This window comes from Balaenoptera ricei, chromosome 10 (genome assembly GCF_028023285.1).
Source record: "Balaenoptera ricei isolate mBalRic1 chromosome 10, mBalRic1.hap2, whole genome shotgun sequence".
Classification (NCBI taxonomy): Eukaryota; Metazoa; Chordata; class Mammalia; order Artiodactyla; family Balaenopteridae; genus Balaenoptera; species Balaenoptera ricei.
Genome location: NC_082648.1, coordinates 17,451,705 through 17,472,387, shown reverse-complemented (window position 1 = coordinate 17,472,387; position 20,683 = coordinate 17,451,705). Strand labels below are relative to the sequence as shown.

General features: G+C 36.5%; 1 protein-coding gene across 1 annotated transcript in view; it reads right to left on the bottom strand.

Annotated features, from left to right (window-relative positions):
• The window catches only part of LOC132372446 (solute carrier organic anion transporter family member 1B3-like), a 70,162-nt gene that overhangs the window by 22,440 nt on the left and 27,039 nt on the right, over positions 1-20,683 (bottom strand). The window contains exons 3-8 of the mRNA XM_059934520.1: positions 16,901-17,042; positions 13,713-13,845; positions 4,093-4,214; positions 2,895-3,041; positions 2,606-2,704; positions 14-250 (exon numbers count right to left, since the gene is read on the bottom strand). Coding sequence (XP_059790503.1) covers positions 14-250; positions 2,606-2,704; positions 2,895-3,041; positions 4,093-4,214; positions 13,713-13,845; positions 16,901-17,042 — 880 coding nt within the window. The remainder of the gene's footprint in view (positions 1-13; positions 251-2,605; positions 2,705-2,894; positions 3,042-4,092; positions 4,215-13,712; positions 13,846-16,900; positions 17,043-20,683) is intronic.

Below are 20,683 nucleotides of genomic sequence, written 5' to 3'. Positions count from 1 at the left end.
GTGAAATACTTACCAGCTACAGTTCCACTAACATTTTGCCCCTTCTTGGTCAAATGAGCCATTTGACTCTTTTCCTCATTTTGCACAGGCAAAGATACTGAAGCTTTTTTTTCTTTCTTTGGTTTATCCAAATTTTTGGGCAAGAAAAAGAATGGTATAGAAGAAATAATGGATATTAGTCCAGCCACAAGGAAACCAAGCCACCATGCACCAACCCAACGAGAGTCCTTAGGAGTTATTCTGATAGTGCCTAGAATAAAGAATTAGAAGAAGCCAGTCAAAAATCATTTTGAAATGCAAGAATTTCTGGTAATAATTGTAATAATTGCTGTCCTCCATAGATGAAGAAAGTACATGATGTTTCATCAATTCTGAGACACTCTTTTCTTTTTCTCACACATTTATCTTTGAAATAAGGGTAAGTCTAACATTTAATGACATCCTACAATTGCTCTTGTCCAGGAGTCAGTCATGACATTGCTGTCATTGCCTGAGCCTGTGTGAACTTGGTGGCTTTTCTGGTGACATGACAACAGAGGCCACCATTGAACAATTGAAGCCTGCAAACTATTTAAGGGACATTTATGGAAAGCATGATACTCATTGTCTGAAAACTTCTATTGGCACCATCTCCTGAGGTCAAGAAAGCACTAGCAATGAAATTTACAGTACTTTGCAAGAAATTCTCAGAGCCAATAGTGGGGTTTTTTCTCCCTAGAACCTGCATTTCCAACTCCTTGGCAGCACAGAGGATGATAATGGTGAAGATATACGTATAATGAAAATCTGAGTTTAAAATTTAGACTCGAAATTTTAGGGATAATTTAACCATTTTATTTCAATAATATTTCCCTTTAAAGCTGTGTGAGTGCCATGTATGTGCTATATCTAAACAAGTATAAATGAGCTGTTTTAGTAAATATAAAGTTTCAGTATATATTTAAATTTATAAATATAAACATTCTAATAAGAAAGCACCACACACACACACACACGCACACACACACACCCCATAGATGTTTGAAGCAGAATAATGGTGTTGTTACTCTTTGATCTATAAGAAAACTCTTTAACGTGAGAAAACATTGACTTGATATATAGAAATAAATTATTAATTATATGTACTGAAGTGGTTTTCATATATGCACAACTCTGAGTTTAAAATTGATTTACATGTTCATATTATTCCGTAATCAGCAACTCTGACAGACTGCAGAAATGATTGATAAAATCAGTGACTCCATCTACATGCTAAGTACTTATTCATCATCCGTCAGAAATGTCATTTTGATAACATTTTTTTGTGTTCTGTCCCTGGTGTACACATAGGAACTAGAGGTCATAACCTGGCTAGACACAGCCTGCCAAAGTGTTTTCTTTTGTTCACACATTGTTTTAAAAATTGAAAACTTCCACATGAAAATCTGGATTCCAGGATTTTCTTGAAAACCAATCAGAAGATTTTGTCAATGCTGGATCCAAATTTCTTCATGAAAAGAATAGGTTGAGGCTGAGCAGTATATGCACTTTCAGGTGTGTGCAGAGGGCAGTTCACCACCACCAGTTCTTCCAAGTTTAACCACCACAGCGAACACTCTTTATTCACTTATGTTATCTCGTTGGCTCCTTTGGCATTGGAGTTTGCCAAAATGTACTTCACAATATGTTTACATCATACCCATAACTGAATAAGAGAAGATATAATAAGGTCTAGACGTTCAGTGCTAGAAATGGGATCACCATGGACCTAAATACTGTGAGTAGTGATTTCTGACTATAGAAAAGAGGTTACAAATCTATCATTCTAAAGACTTTAACCATTTATTTCTGGGTGCTTAGTGATAAAAACAAGGATGAACCTGGAAATGAACGAGTAGAAACACTTGGAATGTGAACCTACTCTAATTCACACATCCAAAATAGAAGACATAACACATTCCATCAGGTCCACGTTTTAGCTTTATATTAAAATACTTTCAGATTGTGGTTATTGTTGGTCTGCTGTGATGTCTACTCTATGTAGTCCTGGTGAAATAGAAAATCAGATTTGTTTATTTCTAAACACTAATTACTTATCATACGTTAAGACAGACATCATACAGTTATGTTCTAAAAGAGATGGAAGATAAGTGGCACAAATATTTATGGCTCATTGTGACAAGGGCTACAATAAAGGCATGCTCTTGGTGATTAATAGGGACACTTAACTTGGGGCCAGTAGGAGGTGGTGAAGTAAGACGTCTCTGAAGAGGAGCCACATATTGGAAAAGACTTTAAGAACTATGCAAATAGAGATGGGAGAAAGGGTAAATGTGGGGAAGTGACATTAGTAGGCACATTGAGAGACGTGCAATTAGTTTGCAATTATTTTGGGTGAAGTAATCTTAAGTTTGTTAAATTTTCTTATTTTGTGCTTAGTTGTAAAAGCCTGATGCAGATAGGAGCTGAATTTTATTTTTATTCTAGTTATTAACACATTACCTATTTGTAACTTTTTACAATTAGTCAGCAAAGGGCCACTGAAAGAGTGAATTCAGTTATTTGAAAGAATGGTGTCATGTACTTGAAAAGCATTATCATGTTACCTTGTTCTGATTGTACTTACTCAGATCTACGTATCCAATATCCACATACATTTTAGAAAACAGAGATACCAGTAAAAAGCCAACGATTGGACCAATCATTGTTACTGCAAACAAATTACCTAAAAATATCACAAAACATTTTTATCAAATGACAATAATACATGGTTCTTATTCAATTTTTTACAGTAAAACAGTACAATATATTTCTCTAAATAAATTTTTAAGTAAAAGAATGAGTTTAGGAGCACTGTTATTTCAAGGTACACCCAGGAAAATTAACCATAAAATCTAATATTTTCTGTACATTACCTAAATAAAAAGAAGAATGTCCTTCTTTAGCAAAATCATCGATGTAAGAAATCCCCAAGGGTGTTATGGGCGTTTCCCCAATTCCACGAAGCATATTACCCAATAGAATATATATCCACATATGTGACCCAGATTCCTTTTCCCAACCTACATAGACAAGAGAGTGTTTTATCTTAAACATTAATTTTAGCATTCCTGTTGAAAAGTCAACTAACTTAACCCTTTAATTATTTCATTTAAGATTTTTTTTGCTTTTTTTCTAATTATAAAATGATTTATAGTCACGTTACAAAATTTGACAATACAGAAAATCACAAAGAAAACAAGTAAAAATTATCTGCCATCCCTCCACACACAGAGTACCACTTCTAATGTTTGTTTATATCTTTCACATTTTTAGTGAACATAAAAATATGCGTAATATTCTTTATGTTCTCATATCAGAATTTTAATGACTGCATAATAGTGTGCTGAATAAGTTTCATCATTTATTTAATCAATTTTTTCTATGTACTCACACAATATTTCTAATTTTTCATTCTGTTAAATAGGGATGCCATGGCTATAACAGTAAATAAATCCTTCTGCACATTCCTGATTATTTCCTTAAGATAAAGCAATAAAAGTAGAATTGCTGATTTAAGCAGATGTGCATATTTTTGTTCTTTACCATATTGAAAATTAACCTCCAAAAGAGAAATTTATACACTCCCCATAATACATAAAATGTGTCTTTATCCTCTACCTCATTTCTTTTTATTTTTAATCTTTCCTATCTAGTAGGTAGGAAAATCTTTAACTAGTACTATAATTTATAATTAAAACTCATGATTTGTGTTATAATAGGTAAAAAATCTTTAATTGGTGTAATAATTTGAATTTTTCTTAAAGAGTAAAGTTGTTTTAACATATTTATACCACTTCCTCCTCTTTATATTAATTGCATATATTCTTTGCCAATTTTGTATCAAAATATTCCTCTTTTCTTATTACTTCTAGAAGGTCTTTATATATAATATATATTAACACTATGATTTTTGTCTTACATACATAAGATGCAAATGTTTTTCCTATTTGTCTTTTAAATCAATTTTGCTAATGGATATCACAATCGTTTTTTAACGATGTAATTAAATTGTTAAATTTTATAATATTTATTAGTGACACTAATATTCACTAGTGCCAGTTCAATTCTTACCTTTTCCCACTATCTCCAGTGATGTTCTATTGAGTGACAAATTTTGATTAGTCAAACAAGTTGATAAGCTTGATGTTGAATTCTCTGATCGATTAATAGGGGTGTCTTTAGAATACCTGTAACTGTAAGAACATCACTATATTTACTGAGCATTTTCACTTTTCCCAGAAATACAGAGGAATTTTCCCCTTTATTTGCACCATTCTCTTCTCCAAATTATCAGGATACTCTGTCAGTTTCTCAGCTTATATTCTAGGAGTGGTGATGGGTAACAGTGAAATGGGAGTGTTCACTAAGAAATATGCACTACTCCCCAGGCAAGGTGGAGTACCATGTTGCTCTCATCCTAGGAGTGCTTATATTCTGGTCAACATATGAAATATCTTGGTTTCATGCTTTTAAAAAACTGCTAACTGTATTTATCAATCTTTTGAATTATCTTCAAAGATGGTTACAATCTAAAATTTCAAAATCAATTTATAATCACACACAGTCATATGCCTGACTCTTCAAAACTTAGTTTAAAAAGTTCTAATCCATCTCAATTTGATAAGGAAGCACTTAATAGGAACAATAGAATGGACCTAGAATAGGGACAAATGCTGATATTTAAAAATACGTGAATGGACCGAAAGGTATTATGCTTAATAAAATAAGTCAGGCAGAGAAACACAAATACTGTATATTTTCACTTACATGTGGAATCTAAAAAAAAAAAAAAAACAAATATAACAAAACAAAAACAGACTCACAGGTACAGAGAACAAACTAGTGGTTACCAGTGGGAAGAGGAGTGGGGGAAGGGGGGAATATAGGGTAAGGGCAGTTAAGAGGTACAGACTACTAGGTATAAAATAAAGAAGGAGACCTTCAAGATGGCGGAGGAGTAAGATGTGGAGATCAACTTCCTCCCCACAGATACATCAGAAATATAACTACATGTGGAACAACTCCTACAGAACACCTACTGAACACTGGCAGAAGACCTCAGACTTCCCAAAAGGCAAGAAACTCCCCAAGTACCTGGGTAGGGCAAAAGAAAAAAGAAAAAACAGAGACAAAAGAATAGGGACAGGACATGCACCTCTGGGAAAGAGCTGCGAGGGAGGAAAAGTTTCCACACACTAGCAAGCCCCTTCACTGGCAGAGACGGAGGGTGGGAGGGGGCTTCGGAGCCACGGAAGAGAGCGCAGCAACAAGGGTGCAGAAGGGAAAGCTGAGAGATTCCCACGCAGAGGATCAGTGCCGACCAGCGCTCACCAGCCCGAGAGGCTTGTCTGCTCACCCTCTGGGGCAGGCGTGGGCTGGTAGCTGAGACTCGGATTTTGGAGGTCAGATCCCAGGGAGAGGCCTGGGTTTGGCTGTGTGAACACAGCCTGAAGGGGACTAGTGCCCCACGGCTAGCCGGGAGGGAGACCAAGAAAAAGTCTGGACCTGCCTAAGAGGCAAGAGACCATTGTTTCGGGGTGCGTGAGGAGAGGGGATTCAGAGCACAGCCTAAACGAGCTCCAGAGATGGGCACGAGCTGCAGCTATCTGCTCAGACACCAGAGATGGGCATGAAGCGCTGAGGCTGCTGCAGCCACCAAGAAGCCTGTGTGCAGGCACAGGTCACTATCCACACCTCCCCTCCTGGAGCCTGTACAGCCCGCCACTGCCAGGGTCCCGTGATCCAGGGACAACTTCCCCGGGAGAACACATGGTGCCTCACGCTGTTGCAACATTACGTTAACCTCTGCCGCTGCAGGCTTGCCCTACATTCCATACCCCTCCTCCCCCAGCCTGAGTAGCCAGAGCCCCCTAATCAGCTTCTCCTTTAACCCCCTCCTATCTGGGCAGGGAACAAACGCCCTCAGGCGACCTACACACAGAGGTGGGGCCAAATCCAAAGCTGAACCCCAGGAGTTGTGCGAACAAAGAAGAGAAAGGGAAATCTCTACCAGCAGCCTCAGGAGCAACGGATTAAATCTCCACAATCAACTTGATGTACCTGCATCTGTCGAATACTGGACTAGACAATGAATCATCCCAAAATTGAGGTGGTGGACTTTGGGATCAACTGTAGACTTGGGGTTGCTTTCTGCATCTAATTTGTTCCTGGTTTTATGTTTATCTTAGTTTAGTATTTAGAGTTTATTATCATTGGTAGCTTTGTTTATTGATCTGGTTGCTCTCTTCCTCCTTTTTTTTTTATATACAGATATATATTTTTTTCCTTTTTCTCTTTTTGTGAGTGTGTATGTGTATGCTTTGTATGATTTTGTCTGTATAGCTTTGCTTTTACCATTTGTCCTGAGTTCTGTCTGTCTGTTTATTTTGTGTTTTTTTTTTTTAGTATAGTTTTTAGCGCTTGCTATAACTGGTGGATTTGTTTTTTGGTTTGGTTGCTCTCTTCTTTCTCTTTCTTTTTTTTTCTCATTTTAAAATTACTTTTAAATTTTTTAATTTTTAATAATTATTTTTTATTTTAATAAGTTTATTTTAACTTCTTTCTTTCTTTCTTTCTTTCGTTCTTTCTTTTGTTTGTTCTTTCTTTCTCACTCTTTTCTTCTGGGCTGTGTGGCTGACAGGGTTTGGTGCTCCAGCCGGGTGTCAGGCCTGTGCTTCTGAGGTGGGGGAGCCAAGTTCAGGAAATTTGTCCACAGAGACCTCCTGGCTGCACATAATATCAAATGGCAAAGGCTCTCTCAGAGATCTCCAACTCAACGCTAAGACCCAGCTCCACTCAATGACGAGCAAGCTACAGTGCTGGACACCTTATGCCAAACAACTAGCAAGACAGGAACAAAACCCCACCCATTAGCAGAGAGGCTGCCTAAAATCATAATTAGGTCACAGACACCCCAAAACACACCATCAGACGTGGACCTGCCCATCAGAAAGACAAGATCCAGCCTCACCACCAGAACACAGGCACTAGTCCCCTTCATCAGGAAGCATACACAACCCACTGAACCAACCTTAGCCACTGGGGACAGACACCAAAAACAACGGGAACTATGAACCTGCAGCCTGTGAAAAGGAGACCCCAGACACAGTAAGTTAAGCAAAATGAGAAGACAGAAAAACACACAGCAGATGAAGGAGCAAGGCAAAAACCCACCAGACCTAACAAATGAAGAGGAAATAGGCAGTCTACCTGAAAAAGAATTCATAATAATGATAGTAAAGTTGATCCAAAATCTTAGAAATAGAATAGAGAAAATACAAGAAACGTTTAGCAAGGACCTAGAAGAACTAAAGAGCAAACAAACAGAGATGAACAACACAATAAATGGAATTAAAAATTCTCTAGAAGGGATCAATAGCAGAATAACTGAGGCAGAAGAATGGATAAGTGACCTGGAAGATAAAAAAGTGGAAATAACTGCTGCAGAGCAGAATAAAGAAAAAAGAATGAAAAAAAATTGAGGACAGTCTTAGAGACTTCTGGGACAACATTAAACGCAGCAGCATTTGAATAATAGGGGTCCTGGAAGAAGAAGAGAAAAAGAAAGTGACTCAGAAAATATTTGAAGAGATTATAGTTGAAAACTTCCTTAATATGGGAAAGGAAATACTCAATCAAGTCCAGGAAGTGCAGAGTTCCATACAGGATAAATCCAAGGAGAAACATGCCAAGACACATATTAATCAAACTATCAAAAATTAAATACAAAGAAAAATATTAAAAGAAGCGAGGGAAAAACAACAAATAACGTACAAGGGAATCCCCATAAGGTTAACAGCTGATCTTTCAGCAGAAACTCTGCAAGCCAGAAGGGAGTGGCAAGACATTTTTAAACTGATGAAAGAGAAAAACCTACAACCAAGATTACTCTACCCAGCAAGGATTTCATTCAGATTTGATGGAGAAATTAAAACATTTACAGAGAAGGAAAAGCTAAGAGAATTCAGCACCACCAAACCAGCTTACAACAAATGCTAAAGGAATTTCTCTAAGTAGGAAACACAAGAGAATGAAAAGACCTACAATAACAAACCCAAAACAATTAAAAAAATGGTAATAGAAACATACATATCGATAATTACCTTAAATGTAAATGGATTAAATGCTCCAACCAAAAGACACAGACTGGCTGAATGGATACAAAAACAAGACCTGTATATATGCTGTCTAAAAGACACCCACTTCAGACCTAGGGACACATACAGACTAAAAGTGAAGGGATGTTAAAAGATATTCCATGCAAATGGAAATCAAAAGAAAGCTGGAGTAGCAATTCTTATATCAGACAAAATAGACTTTAAAATAAAGACTATTACAAGAGACAAAGAACGACACTACATAATGATCAAGGGATCAATACAAGAAGAAGATGTAACAATTGTAAATATTTATGCACCCAACATAGGAGCACCTCAATACATAAGGCAAATGCTAACAGTCATAAAAGGGGAAATCAAAGTAACACAAACATAGCAGAGGACTTTAACACCCCACTTTCACCAATGGACAGATCATCCAAAATGAAAACAAATAAGGAAACACAGCTTTACATGATACATTAAACAAGATGGACTTAATTGATATTTATAGGACATTTGATCCAAAACCAACAGAATACACTTTCTTTTCAAGTGCTCATGGAACATTCTCCAGGATAGATCATATCTTGGGTCACAAATCAAGCCTTGGTAAATTTAAGAAAATTGAAATCGTATCAAGTATCTTTTCCGACCACAATGCAATGAGACTAGATATCAATTACAGGAAAAAATCTGTAAAAAATACAAACACATGGAGGCTAAACAATGCACTACTTAATAACCAAGAGATCACTGAAGAAATCAAAGTGGAAGTCAAAAAATACATAGAAACAAATGACAATGAAAACACAACGACCCAAAACCCATGGGATGCAACAAAAGCAGTTCTAAGAGGGAAGTTTATAGCAATACAATCCTACCTTAAGAAACAAGAAACATCTCAAATAAACAACCTAACCCTACACCTAAAGCAATTAGAGAAAGAAGAACAAAAAAACCCCAAAGATAGCAGAAGGAAAGAAATCATAAAGATCAGATCAGAAATAAATGAAAAAGAAATGAAGGAAACGATAGCAAAGATCAATAAAACTAAAAGCTGGTTCTTTGAGAAGATAAACAAAATTGATAAACCATTAGCAAGACTCATCAAGTAAAACAGGGAGAAGACTCAAATCAATAGAATTAGAAATGAAAAAGGAGAAGTAACAACTGACACTGCAGAAACACAAAGGATCATGAGAGATTACTACAAGCAACTACATGCCAATAAAACGGACAACCTGGAAGAAATGGACAAATTCTTAGGAAAGCACAACCTTCCGAGACTGAACCAGGAAGAAATAGAAAATATAAACAGACCAATCACAAACACTGAAATTGAAACTGTGATTAAAAATCTTCCAACAAACAAAAGCCCAGGTGCAGATGGCTTCACATGCGAATTCTATCAAATATTTAGCAAAGAGCTAACACCTATCCTTCTCAAACTCTTCCAAAATATAGCAGAGAGAGGAATACTCCCAAACTCATTCTACGAGGCCACCATCACCATGATACCAAAACCAGACAAAGATGTCACAAAGAAAGAAAACTACAGGCCAATATCACTGATGAACATAGATGCAAAAATACTAGCAAACAGAATTCAATAGCACATTAAAAGGATCATACACCATGATCAAGTGGGGTTTATCCCAGGAATACAAGGACTCTTCAATATATGCAAATCAATCAATGTGATACACCATATTAACTAACTGAAGGAGAAAAACCATATGATCAACTCAATAGATGTAGAAAAAGCTTTTGACAAAATTCAACATCCATTTATGATAAAAACCCTCCAGAAAGTTGGCATAGAGGGAACTTACCTCAACATAATAAAGGCCATGTATGACAAACACACAGCCAACATCGTTCTCAATGGTGAAAAATTGAAACCATTTCCACTAAGATCAGGAACAAGACAAGGTTGTCCACCCTCACCACTATTATTCAGCATAATTTTGGAAGTTTTAGCCACGGCAATCAGAGAAGAAAAACAAATAAAAGGAATCCAAATCAGAAAAGAAGAAGTAAAGCTGTCACTGTTTGCAGATGCATGATACTATACATAGAGAATTCTAAAGATACTACCAGAAAACTACTAGAGCTAATCAATGAATTTGGTAAAGTACCAGGATACAAAATTAATGCACAGAAATCTCTTGCATTCCTATACACTAATGATGAAAAATCAGAAAGAGAAATTAAGGAAACACTCCCATTTACCATTGCAACAAAAAGAATAAAATACCTAGCAATAAACCTACCTAAGGAGACAAAAGATGTGCATGCAGAAAACTATAAGACACTGATGAAAGAAATTAAAGATGATACAGATGGAGAGATATACCTTGTTGTTGGATTGGAAGAATCAACATTGTGAAAATGAGTATACTACACAAAGCAATCTACAGATACAATGTAATCCCTATCAAACTACCAATGGCATTTTTCACAGAACTAGAACAAAAAATTTCACACTTTGTATGGAAACACAAAAGACCCTGAATAGCCAAAGCAATCTTGAGAAAGAAAAACGGAGCTGGAGGAATCAGGCTCCCATACTTCAGACTATACTACAAACTACAGTAATCAAGACGGTATGGTACTGGCACAAAATCAGAAATATAGATCAAAGGAACAGGATAGAAAGCCCAGAGATAAACCCTGAGTTATCGTAAAGGAAAAAGGGATTATCAGCTTGGCTTGCAGGTTGGGAAAGGTGTGGATTAGAGAAGACTTCACAGTGAGGATTCCATATGAGATGTGTCTTGAAGATGGATAGGGGTTTAATAGACAGACAAAGAAGGAAAATCATTCAAAGCTGTAGAAACACTATGAACAAAGCTATGACATATTATGGCACATTTGGCAAACTGTAGGCCTAGAGTGTGGTCCTCAGTCATGGGAAGCAGTGTAAAATGAAGCTAGGAAGATAGTCAAGGACCAGATCAGTGAGTGACCTGTATATGCAAATGAGCTTAGATATGCAAATGAGCCTAGATAGTAATTCATAGGCAAAAGGCTTTCAATACTTTGACTGTTACTAACAATGAGAAATACATTTTGCATCACAATCACAATACATGGATATCCACAGACACACTCACAAATTTATGTACAACCAAAACAAAAGTTTCACAGAATAATATTTATCCCCGCTCTCATTGCGTTTTCTTCTATTCTATTCTATTCTATCCTATCCTATTAAAAAATTGTTGGTCTTAATAATCATAATTGATTTATTGGTCCATGAGTGGTTCAGGATCTGAAGTTTGAAAAATCCTGCTCTAGGATATGGGACTTCCCTGGTGGTCCAGTGGGTAAGAGTCTGAGCTCCCAGTGCAGACAGCCCGGGTTTGATCCCTGGTTGGGGAACTAGATCCTGCATGCTGCAGCTAAGAAGTCCACATGCCGCAAGTAAGACCCGGTGCAGCCAAAATAAATAAATAAATACCAAAAAATAAAGAAAAATACTGCTCTAGGATATTGGGAGTTTTAAGTGGGAGTAAAATAATTAGATTCTTATTTTTTAAATCAATACTGTAGTATAGAATATGAGTTAGAATGAAGTTGAGTTGGGAGGCAAAAAGTCCAGGCCAGAGATGATAGAATCCTCTATCAGGTTAAGGGCAACAACTATGACAGATAGCAGGCAGAATAAGCAAGATTTGGTGAGCACTGGTCATGTGTATTGAAGTAAAAAATAAGTCTAGGATGAGACCCTTGACTTTAGTTTGAGTTCCTCTGTGGCTAAATGAATCATTGCTGAAAGAGTGAATGTGAAAAATCTGAGCTGGTTTTGGCACAGGGATGAATTCTGTTCTGAATATATGGATGCAAAATGTTTGTAGGATGTTAGGTTGGAGATACCCACGAGGTGGTTGGTTATATAGATCTTGAGTATAAGATAAACTCACTGTGTACAGTGATAGTTACATTTAATGCATGTACTCCACACAAATCATGTAGAATGAAAAGTGAAGAAGATTGAAGAGGGAGCTTAGACAATACTGACCTTATGGTGTCAGTAGCAGAAGGAAAAGATGGGCATGATGGAGAAGCCAAAAGGAGAAAATAAATCAAGAGAGAGTAAGATGATGAAAATAAGAAGGAACAGCACCAGGAAGAAGAAAGAACTTATGAGGGTCAAATAGAGTAATTAATATAGTAACCAAAAGGCATGGCTGTTGGCATTGATAATGAGTAAGTAATTGATATCTTTAGAAGAAACTGCTCATTGGCTCTCAATATCCATTCTTCTCTCCTTCTATGGTAACAGAACCTGGGATCTTTAGCTGGGAAGGGGACGCCTGAAGTAAAGTCTATTTTTCCCAATGACTTTCTATCTGAATGTGAGGTGTAACAAAGTTCTGGCTAATGTGAAGTCGGTAGAAGTGTTAATGCTTCTGAAAATATTTCTTAAGTCTCAGCCTGTGTGCATTCTGTTTCTTCTTATTCTTCTTCCCTTCTATCCTGTTGCAAGGAACAACATTGCCACAATTTAGACCGTGAAGTCAAGGCCAGTCAAAGCTGGGTTGGCTACATTTTTTTGTGTAAAAAATAAGCTCTTATCTTATTTAAGCCATCACTATTTTTGGTTTTCTGTCATTAGTATCTGACTCTAATTAAAACTACACAGTGACTTAGAAAGAAGTCTCAGTGGAGATGGTAGCGGGAAAACCCATACTGCAGTGAGTTGAGTGGTGAAGTTGTAAGCAGCTTTTGGCAGGAAAGAGGTTTCTGCAGGAGGCCCCTTTGTCTTGTCACTTTAGCAAAACTACATTGTAACTAACATTTAAATCAGGCGCCCCATACTCTACTCATCACCAACCCAAGCACACCTTTCAAATCTTTTGATCACACAATACCTTGCCTAACCTGTTGGTTCTTTCTGTAGATCAAAGAAGTAGAAATGAAGAATGAGTAATTAACAGATGACCAGATCTCTTCCCTAGCTTTCCCTTCAGTAATCTCATGAACAAACTATGTGAACAAGATAACATCTAAAGAAACATCACAGGAAGTCAACAAGCCTGCACACAGTGGGGGATGGTGACAACTTTGACCCTCTATCTCAATGATTAACTGACATTACTTCCCTTTTCCCTTTAAAAACTTTTATAGCCAAACAGAATCATGGGAGTTGGTTGGGGGGACATGAGTGCACCTTCTCCCCAGATTGTTGGCATTCTGATTAGAAGCAACTTGCCTTTCTACCATCAATTGCCTCTCAGGTATTGATTTTCGAGTGGTGAGCAGCTGGACCTGAGTTTGGTAACAAAGACTTATTAAATATTATCAAAATCTTGTAGGCAAAGACATGAAATACATATCATATTAAAAAGTCACAAAAAGCTTATTTATTTTCTGTGAAACTACTCATTTATTGCTATTCATATTTTAATATGAATGAGAGTCATGGTAGATAAAACAGTTTAATTATTACATAGAAAATATACTCCATTTCTACACACACTTAGTGGATATTCTTCTCAAAAGGGGACTGCTTATTTAAAAGGAAAAAAATGAAATTCTACCTTTAATTTACAAGGAAATGATCATTGATGGCATAGAGCCACTTACTATCCCATGAAGAAATGAGGTAAAGCAGTCAAAATACTTCCAATTCCCATAGTGAAGCAACCAATTCCGATTAGTTTTGGTCTGTGTAATTTGGCTCCAAAGTAACTCACAAATACAATCACAAGCAAATTTCCTAGAAAGAAAACAAAATTATTTTGATATAATTGATTATAGCAAACAGTGACTGAGTCCAATTTTGTGTTCAGTAGAATGGAAGGCCACAGAATGGATACAAATAGAGCATAAGACATGGTACTATGCCTCAAAGATCGGGTAATTTTTTTTTTTTTTAAATAGACTCTGCCTTTTATTTATTTATTTATTTATTCATTCCTTCATTTATTATTTATTCATTTTGGCTGTGTTGGGTCTTTGTTGCTGTGCATGGGCTTTCTCTAGTTGCGGCAAGCTGGGGCTACTCTGTTGTGATGCGCAGGCCTCTCGTTGTGGTGGCTTCTCTTGTTGTGGAGCACGGTCTCTAGGCACGCGGGCTTCAGTAGTTGCAGCACACGAACTCTGTAGTGTGGCACGTGGGATCAGTACTTGTGGCACGTGGGCTCAGTAGTTTTGGCTCATGGGCTTAGTTGCTCTGTGGCATGTGGGATCTTCCCAGACCAGGGATTGAACCCGTGTCCCCTGCATTGGCAGGTGGATTCTTAACCACTGCACCACCAGGGAAGCCCCTGGGTAATTTAATTAAGATGAAACTCACTTACCTTAAGCCACTCACTATAAAGTTGTATTGTGTTAATAATAAGCAGAATTGACTTTAGATAAGAACTAAAGTACTTGAATTACTTGGCAATATTAGTGAAGCAAAATTTTATGAAGAATTTGGAGTTGAGTGGGTTGTACTGGAATGGAGAAAAATGGACAAAAATACCTGAGGGAAGGTATTTATTCATGCATTTTTCATTCTCTCCTAGAAATCTTTAAATTCTTATTAAGTACCTGTCATGGGGTTAGAAGCCAGAAATAGAGGAAAAGAATAAACAGTGCATGGTATCTGCTCTAAAAGAACTTACCTACCAGTGACAAAAATAGATAAATGGACAGAAGTACTCTTAGACCACAGAAAGGGGAAGCTTAAATTAATTAGAGGTTTCAGGAAAGTTTCCTGGAGGATAGGTCACTTGAGATTTAATGTTAGCTATAAGTTATTTAGATTAAAAAGAGGAAGAAGAGCAATCTAAGAGGAGGGGGTCATGACCAATTCCAGTCCATCTGGAGCTACAGGTATAATAACGAACAGACAACAACCAAGAATTACTGAACATTTGATGGAAAAAAATAACATGAAATAAAAGCACCAAACTGAACCAGCAGATAAAGTAACCCATGAAGAAAACAGTTAAATGAGGAAACTAAGAAGAGAAGACATTTTGAAAAAATCCAGTTAGTATCTCTAGAGGTACAAAGGTATGTTGCATCCATAAAATAAGAACTGGCAGACTAAAAATAATGAGAACAATAAAGTATTGTTGCAAATTTAAAATACTATACAGAAATGTACATATTGGGACCTGATACAATAAGATGAAAGATGGCATCAGCAAAGACTGATGGAGTTTCAAGAAAAAAAAAAGGTCGAATTTTAGAAAGAAAAGCTTAAAGTGAAAAAATAGCCAGAAAATTTAATATTCATATATGTTTCAGAAGAAAATAGAGGGGAAGGAACAAATTTAAATATAGAAAATAAATTTCCTGAGCTAAAGGAAGGCTTAAGGCATCAGATAAAAATTTCTACATTTCTACAGCATAAATAATGTAGAAGAGACTGTCCTAGGTATATGTTGGTAAAATTTCTGGAATTCAGGCATAAAGAAGAGGTCCTATCAGTGCATGACAATGATACTGGTAATGATTTCTTATGTATAATATTGTGTTATAACACAGTAGATAAATGTTTTAAACGTTCTGAGAAAGAAAGATTCTGAAGTTTTAATTTCATACTCAAATTATCAGTTGACTATGATAGTAAAATAAATACATTTTCCAACATGCAAGAGCTCAGAAAGTATGTCTTATGTTCAATTATTTCTGGAAAAAAAAACTACTTGAAGATATACTCCAGAAAAACTAAAGATGAGACTTGAAGTCATAAGGTTCAAGAAATAGTGTTAAGAAGGAAACGAATAAAAAGTATAACCATGTCCAAATAATTGCTTTTAAATAACTACAAAGTTTAACAAAGATAATAAGAATCAATTCCTCAATATAAAGAGATATACAATGAATTAGAATTTAAAGCTAATCACAGTCTAATACTAAAGTTCTAGATGGTTTCATTAAACCTAGAAGGTGGAAAAGTGAAGGATATATATGGTGTAATAGTCTCTGAATCATGAAAAGGCAGAATTCATGACAAAAAGATAGATGGGTCTTCCTTTATACAATTAGTTTTTAAATATTCAATAAACAAGTATATTTTTAAAAGGTTAAAAGATAAAGAGCAAACTTGTAAAAAATATGTGTAATCTATACAACAGACATAATTTTTGAATCCCTTCAAATCATTAAAAAGTGGGGGGAAAAGGAAAATGGGCGGAGGTAATCAGCGACCACTTCATAAAATAAGAGAAAAGAATGTTAAATAATTATATAAAACCTCACTATTATTAGAGAAATCCAAATTAAAATGAAGACAACAAAACAATATACTCAATGTTCTAAAAAAAAAAAGACTTTTAACCCCAAATTTTATACCCAGTTCAACAGTAGACCCTAACAAAGATTGCTTCAAAATTGTTCTCCTCTCCTCAAATCATCAGAATCACAATCCTCTCTCCAACTTTTTTTTGCACTAGGGCATCTTGAGAAAGATAAGTTTTAGCCCTGCAAAATATTAGTTTGCAGGCAATGAGTTTGTGTAAATCAGGGTTTTTTAACCTCTATACTTTTGACATTCTGGACTAGGTAATTCTTTGTTTTGGAGGCTGTCTTGTGCATTGTGGGATGTTTCAAGGCATCCCTAGCCTCTACCACTAGATGCCGGTGGCATTCCCTAATCCTCAGTGATGACAACCAAAAATATCTCCAGATATTGCCAAATTGCCCCTGGGCAGGGGGTGGGGATGGGGGCAATTTACCCCTGGTTAAGGATCAGTGGTGTAGAGCATATGTGAACACTTTTTTTACCTCTGCAAATCTCGTTACTAAGTAATAATCAAAACAGAAACAAAAATTACCCATTTCAAAGCTTCCATCAATTAAGCCAACAGTAGAAGATGATATGTCAAATCTCCTTTCTATTTGAGTGATGGAACTTTTCATAATGATTGCACTTAGTGCCTTAGAAATAAAGCTGAGTGAGAGGGCTGCCAAGAACATCTAAGAGAAAGCAGAAGGAAAGGGAAAAATAATTAATCATAAGATCACATAATGTTTATATCTGCATAGAATTAAAATAGCTTTTCTTCTTTACTTAGTAATATTTTTATCGTAAAAAGCATACCCACCTTTCTTCTATTCCAGTTGGTACTTCTTAGTCCTTTTAACATTAACATCACTGTACCAATAAAGCACCATTTTCTTTCTTCCTTTCTTTTTAAAGCCAATTTAGTTAGTTATTCCGACCATGCTGCACGGTATGTGGGATCTTAGTCCTCAACCAGGGATGGAACCTGCACCCTCTGCATTGGGAGCACGGAGCCTTAACCACTGGACTGCCAGGGAAGTCCCTCATTTTCTAACTTGGTTACAACATCAGATTATTAGAGCAGGACAGTCAAAGTTGTTATTTTTTAATTAATGTCATTAGCTGATTTCTAAGAAGCTAGATAATGATGTGAGATGGCCATGGTAACAAGCTATTCTTTAGTCCCAAATGAATAGCAAAGGAGAACTGTGAGGGGAGTAGCTAGACATTCTCAAAGGTAGTATTTCCAGGAAGTCAGCTGAAAAAATTTTCATTTATAAAACCTTGTTAATATTGGAGAAAACCAAATTAAAATGAAGACAACAAAACAATATAGTCAGTGTTCTAAAAAAAATAGAAGACTTTCAAGCCCACTGGTTATAGATGTTTTATTTTCAATTTAATTTTAACAAAATTTATTTATTCATCTTTCTTACAGCCCACATTTATATCCATAAGTAAATTCCTTTTACATCCAGTATTAAACACACTGCTATATTTGAAATGGATGACCAACAGGGACCTACTGTATAGCACAGGGAAATCTGCTCAATGTTATGTAACAACCTAAATGGGAAAAGAATTTGAAAAAGAATAGATACATGTATACGCATAAATGAATCACTTTGCTGTACACCAGAAACTAACACAACATTGTTAATCACCAATACTCCAATATAAAATATTGATAAAAAGTTTAAAAATATATATCATCCTGTTATGAACTGCATATTAGTGTCTCCACCAAATTCATATGTTGACACTCTAATCCCCAAAGTCATGATATTTGGAGATGGGTCCTTTGGGTGTATAGGTTTCCCCCACTATCCAAAAGTAGAGCGTTCCTTTGAAATTTTCATAAGCCAAAATGGCGAAGAAGCAATTACCTTAGGACACACCTTGCTAACAAATGCACAAGATAAACTGAGATAAAGCAGAGATGCTCACAGACACAGTTCAAATCTATGGCAGCTTGATGCTGAGATCCTGAATGCAGTTCCCAGGGAAGGAGATTAGAGGTGCTGCTGTCATTGCTCGAGGTGCCCACTGCCTCTTTAATGGCCCGCTGCAAAACAAAGGCTAAATGCTACTTTTGCTTTTCACCATTTTTTTGTAAAAGCAAAACTTCTCTTTGGAATTCTTTCAGTTAGCAAAAACAGGTACTAATGTAGGTCTTTAGTAAATGTGAATGATGTAAAGCGAACTTTTGGAAAGCAGGGTACACCTATAATTAGGCCATGAGGGTGGCGTCCTCATGGTAGGATTATTGTCTCTCCCTCTGCCGCCGTGCGAACATAGCAAGAAGATAGCCATCTGAAAACAAGGAAGAGGGTTCTTGCCAGAACCCCCAACCATGCTGGTACCCTGATCTCAGATGTCCAGCCCCCAGAACTGTGAGAAATAAATTTCTGTTTTTTAAACCACCTAGTCTGTGGTATTTTGTTATAGCAGCCCAAGCTGGTTAAGACAGGCCCGTCTCATTACCTCCTACTCTACAAAGTGTTAGGCACCATCATGTTTAGAATGGGTCATTGCATTAGTTTCCTAATAGACCTTTCTGCTTCCGCTCTTGGTCCCCTACAGTCTCTTCTCAACACATTAGGTAGGAAAGGTCTTTCAAAGTGAAAAGTAGATCATGACAGCATTCCCTGTTCTTCATCTCACTCATCTATCTAGTCTTCCCAAAGTCCTCCAAGGCACAAAATGGTCTTTCCTCTCCCCTGCTCCATTTTACCTTTGAATCTCATTTTCTGTGACTCTAGTCCTAGGTCATTCCCCTACAGCAACCCTAGTCTTCTTGCTGTACCTCAAGCATTCCATGCTTATTATATTGTTCCTTTGTTTTTGCTTTTCTTTCTGCATGTAAAGCTTTTACCCAGAGTCACAGGATCATCGTAAGATTTAGCAATCCCACTTCTGGGTATATATCCAAAAGACTTTAAAAAAGGATCTCAAAGAGATGTTTGCACATCCATGTTTATCACAACATTATTCAAAATATCCAGGAGGTAGAAGCAATCCAAATGTCCATCAACAGATGAATGGATGAGGAAAATATGGTATATACATATAATGGAATATTATGCAGCCTTAAAAGGAAGGAAATCTTATCACATGCTACAACATGGCTGAGCCTCAAAAACATTATGCTTAGTGAAATAAACCAGTCACAAAAGGACAAATATTGTATGATTCCACCCATATGAAGTATTTAAAGGAGTCAAAATCATAGAAGCAGAAAATAAAAATTCAGTTCCCCAAAACTGGAAGAAGACAAGAGAGAGTATTAGTATTTAGTAAGTATAGAATTTCAGTGTTGCAGGATGAAAAAGTCTAGAGATCTGTTGTACGACAATATGAATATTCCTAATACCACTGAACTGTACCTTCAAAAATTGGTTAAGATGGTAAATTTAATATTATATGTTTTACCACAATAAAAAATGCATTTTCCCATTAAAAAATATGTGGGTGGTCTTTTGCTGAGAGAAGTAACATGTCCCACTGGATATGTTCAAAGTGTTACTGGCTGAAGGATAATGGTACATTACTACATAATTTCATTTTTTTCTCATAACTTCACTGTGCTGTTGTCCGCTGATCTGTGAAGTTTTATACAGATGTAGAACTTCTTGGTAAACCTTCCCTCCTCCATTCCTCTCCCCACCCTTTACTTATTTTAAAGTTCTGTTCTTTTATATAAATATATATATATATATATAAATAAATCATATATATATAAACATATATATTATATGTGTGTGTGTGTGTGTGTGTGTGTGTGTGTGTGTGTACAGCCATGGGAGAATTTTTTAATTTATTGAGTTTGTTGCCTCCTTTCAAGAGTGGTGAATGAAAATTTCTGGTGATTCTTGCTTGTCTGCTTTGTTTTACATATGGAAGCTCCCGTTTCCTTGTCTCTGAATATTCAGTCTTTGTGAAGCCTATCTGGGATGGAGAGGCAGCAATCTTTAGCAGTAGGGTAGTTAATAGTTAATCTGCATATGTGCACCTCACTTCTTCATGGGTGTTGCCAGCCACTTGAGACACGGTTCTGCGCCATATGCCCGGGAGGGCATCCGCCCACGCTCACTACCTCCTGCCCAGGGTAGATGTCTCTGCAGTTTGCTGCTTGGACTAAGTGGGGGAGGGTAATTTGATGATCAAGGGAGATGTTAAACAAGGAAAGAAGCATGTTTTCTCTGATTGAGTGGAATACCCTATACAACAACCTGTCGGTGGTCCCTGGGACCTCTCTTGATCCCATTATCAGTGGCTTTTGCCTTTGAAACACGCTTGGAGCCATGTCCATTTTTTTTCAGGTTTCTTTTCC